General features: G+C 38.2%; 1 protein-coding gene across 2 annotated transcripts; it reads left to right on the forward strand.

Annotated features, from left to right (window-relative positions):
* The first annotated feature begins 341 nt into the window (after positions 1-341).
* LOC111777121 (trihelix transcription factor GTL1-like) lies at positions 342-2,890 on the forward strand. 2 transcript variants are annotated; one of them, XM_023656577.1, is made up of 3 exons: positions 342-378; positions 481-730; positions 1,370-2,890. In XM_023656577.1, exons 2-3 carry the CDS (start codon positions 501-503, stop codon positions 2,616-2,618), a joined length of 1,479 nt encoding a protein of 492 aa, XP_023512345.1. In that variant the 5' UTR covers positions 342-378; positions 481-500; the 3' UTR covers positions 2,619-2,890. The 2 variants fall into 2 exon arrangements, with proteins under 2 accessions (XP_023512345.1, XP_023512344.1); XM_023656576.1 differs by having other exon boundaries at positions 348-730.
* Positions 2,891-4,302: the final 1,412 nt, after the last annotated feature.

Here is a 4,302-nt window from a genome sequence, read left to right on the forward strand (position 1 = left end):
ATTCTTTTCTTTAGGAGTTCTTTGTTCGATATTTGAGGATTTACCAATTTATTGGCACGGCTCTGATACCATGTTAGACGAACACGACTCTCCACAATGGTATGATATTGTCCACTTTGAGCATAAGCTCTTATGTCTTTGCTTTGGGTTTCCCCAAAAGGCCTCATGCCAATGGAGTTAGCATTCCTCACTTNAAAAAAAAAAAAAAAAAAAAAAAAAAAAAAAAAAAAAAAAAAAAAAAAAAAAAAAAAAAAAAAAACAATAATTAAAGCTAATATATTAATGAAAATAATTTTTTAATTTTTTAAAAATTTTTAGTTATAAAATTATGAAATTGTGAGGTAAGGATGAAAAAAATGGCGGATGCGAAGCTTGAAGGTAAGAGTGAGCTATGGAATCCCATAGCTTAAAATTTTTATTTACATTTCTTACTTTTCATCCCTCCCTTCGCACTTTAATTTCTTTTCTCTTCTTCGGAAGCTGTAAAATCCCTGTAACTGATGCGCGAAATTTCGCCTTCACCGGAAATTTCTACCGCCGTCGTGAGCCGTGCCTCTGAGGATGATGGTGTGGCGGCTTCCGCCGGACTTGAGGAGGAGGCTGACCGGAATTGGACCGGTAATCGGTGGCCGCGAGAGGAGACTATGGCGTTACTGAAGGTGCGGTCTAGAATGGACTCTGCGTTTAGGGATTCGAGCATTAAAGCTCCTCTTTGGGAAGAAGTATCCAGGTTAGTTCGGATTCGAAGATTTTCTATTTGTTGATTACTCTCTATTTGCTTGGAACTGTTTGGAATTTGGATTGAATTTGGATGCGAACTGTTCGAATTGTTGATTACTCTCTATTTGCTTGGAATTTGGATTGGATTCTTACTTCTGTTCATTGATTTTCCTGGAAAATTGGTTCGTTCTTCTGATTAACTTGTGATGTTCTATGCTCTTCTGGTTTGGAATTTGTTGTTCCCTAAATTGAATGTTCTGAATCGAAGCTATGGAGTTTTGAAACTGAATCTTATGTGATAAGGGCTGCTAGGATCCTTGCAAACTTTCACAAGTAAAACTAACTTAACGGATGAAAAACTCTTGGATCGAACTTGGAATTTATGATGGTCACTCTTAGATACCTCTTAGATACCAAGATGACTCGCTACAGAATTAGCTTAATCAAGACTAATCCAATGAATCGGTTTAACATCAAACCTAAAGCAAGGTTTGAAAAAGAATAATGGTTTCAAGAAAACACAAGGTTTTTGTATTTATTGTCATTCCATTCTTTTCTTGATTTGATACTTAAATCTACTTTGCCTTACTTCTTGTTATTGCTCCTTCGGTACATGCCATTGATTAGTGGTTGGATTCATATCAACTAGGAAATTAGCTGAGATCGGGTATAATAGAAGTGCGAAGAAATGCAAAGAGAAGTTTGAGAACATTTATAAGTATCACAAAAGGACTAAAGATGGCAGATCAAGCAAACCGAATGGAAAAAATTATAGGTATTTTGAGCAATTAGAAGCTCTAGATAATCATCCATTGCTTCCCTCTCAAGCTGATTCAAAGGAAGAAATCCCAAACAAAATTGTTCATAATGCAATTCCATATTCCATAGTAAACCCGGATTCGAATTTCGTTGAAACTACCACCACTTTGATATCGATGTCGACCACGTCTTGCTCGAGTAAGGAGTCGGGTGGGACGACGAAGAAGAAGGAGAAGAAGAGGAAGTTTGTGGAGTTTTTTGGGAGGTTAATGAAGGAGGTGATTGAAAAACAGGAGAAATTGCAAAAGAAGTTTGTGGAGGTTTTGGAGAAATGTGAAGAAGAGAGGTTAGCTAGGGAAGAAGAATGGAAGATGCAAGAATTAGCTCGAATCAAGAACGAGCGAGAGCGTTTTAATCACCAGAGATCCATTGCAGCTGCAAAGGATGCAGCTGTTCTTTCGTTCTTGAAGGCGTTTTCGGAACAGGTCGGCACGGTGCAGTTTCCCGAAAGCTTGATTCTGATGGAAAATTTGACTGGCAGGGAAGATCATAGCAATGTTGACAGAATTACAAGTACTCGGGAGAACGGTAATGATGGTAATTCGAATCAGATTACCTCGTCTCGATGGCCGAAAGACGAGATCGATGCTCTGATTCAGCTCAAGACTAATCTGCAGATTAAGTACCAAGAAAATGGCCCTAAAGGTCCTCTTTGGGAGGAAATATCATTAGCCATGAAGAAACTTGGGTATGATAGAAATGCAAAGAGGTGTAAAGAGAAATGGGAGAACATCAACAAATACTTCAAGAAAGTAAAGGAAAGCAACAAAAAGCGACCCGAGGATTCAAAGACATGTTCGTATTTCCAGCAGCTCGACGCATTGTACAAACAAAAATCCAAGAAAGTCGTCGACAATCATCCGAATCACGAACTGAAACCCGAGGAACTATTGATGCACATGATGGGCAGCCAAGAAGAAGGCCACCAACCCGAATCAGCAACAGACGATGGCAAAGCTGAGAATGCGGATCAGAACCAAGAAGACGATGACGATGACGACAACGATAACAACGACAAAGACGAATATTATTACATTGTAGCCAACAACAACAGCAATCAAGTGGAAGTAGGCACCTGAAAAACAGATGAACAGCAAAATCAAATGGCTCAAAAGGTCAGATCCTTCAAATCTCTGTCTATATATATATATATGATTGTATATCTTTCTTTGTTTCTTGCATAGATGATGATACTTGTAAGCTAGAGAGAGATAGAATTGTTTATTGTGTGCAAAAGTTGAAAAGTGTTTGTTTGTCTCTGTATCAATAAACAAAAAACCTGCATTATTTTGCTGGTAAAATGCTGTAGTAGGCTGTTTAATGATAATGCAAAAGCTTCTATTCATCTTCCTTTTGTTTCTCCTCTTTTTGTTTGCTCTTTTAAGAGAGAATTTAGAATGGGAATGGTGCTAATTATAGCACTCGTGGGAAGGGAAAGGAGCTGAAAAGTAATAAAACCTTTTGACATTTTGCATCTCTCATTGTATGGAAATGTAATCATTAAATATCACTAATTCAATGGGTTTAGTTGTTGATTGACATTGACCTTCTACTATTCTTTACTCATTTGAAAAGGATATTATAAATTTACTCCAAAAGCTTTAGAGAATTAGTGAAGTTATTCTTTAGTTTGAAATTGTGAGATCCCACGTCGATTGGACTGGGGAACGAGTGTTAGCGAGGATGTTGAACTCTGAAGAGGGGTGGATTGTGAGATCCTACATTGGTTGGAGAGGAGAACGAAACATTCTTTATAAGAGTGTAGAGACCTATCCCTAGCAGACCCTTTTAAAAACCTTGAGGTGAAGCTCGAAAGGGAAAGCCCAAAGAGGACAATATTTGCTAGCAGTGAGCTTGATTTATTACAAATGGTATCAGAGCTAGATACTGGACAATGTGCCAGTGACGACATTGAGCCCCTAAGGGGCGTGTACACTAGGCACCGAAGGGGGATGGATCGTGAGATTTCTCATAGGTTTGAGAGGGGTACGGAGCATTATTTATAAGAGTGTAAAAATCTCTCTGTAGCAGATGTGTTTAAAAAATCTTGAGGAGAAGTCTGAGAAGAAAAGTAAAAAAAAGACCGTACCTGCTAGCGGTGGATTACAAAAATTGCTTATTTAACAAAATTTTGAGGGCCAAAACCCAACTTTCTAAAGTGACTAGAATGAGTCATCACACAATGAATGTTAATGTGGCTTGGATCTTAAATAAATTCAAAGTTTCAATTTAGAACTCCCAACTAGAGTGGTAATCGTAGCGAAACGCTGCTGTTGTGCGGCTACTCTTATGCTAGGATGCCGCAATCTGTGACTTGTGCCTACCGTCAAGGTACATTGTCGATGTTGAATTCGTGAGGAGCTATTGAGGTCATAGTCACACGAGTGCTACTACATGTAAGATAACATAACGGAATACAAGAAAACTTCTCCTATCCGTGTTAAAAAAAGAAATGCAATTGTCTTACCCTAATTTAAGGGCTACAACTTAAATGCAATGTTGTCATCCGTACATGTGGGAGTCTTGAATGTTAAACATGGTTTAACATGGTTGAGCATTTAAAAATATTCAATAAGTGACCCCGTTATTGGAGTTTGAACATTGCTTTCTATGACTATTCATTGGACTCTACTTTCTTTTGGGTAGAGTTTAATGCATAGTATTTCTCTACACATGGCTTACGCATGCAAACATTAACCCACTAGGCGAGCTTGTACACGTACCTCCTAGGCTTGACTATAGGCTAGTACATGTTCATGTTGC

This window comes from Cucurbita pepo, chromosome LG16 (assembly GCF_002806865.2).
Source record: "Cucurbita pepo subsp. pepo cultivar mu-cu-16 chromosome LG16, ASM280686v2, whole genome shotgun sequence".
NCBI lineage: Eukaryota > Viridiplantae > Streptophyta > Magnoliopsida > Cucurbitales > Cucurbitaceae > Cucurbita > Cucurbita pepo.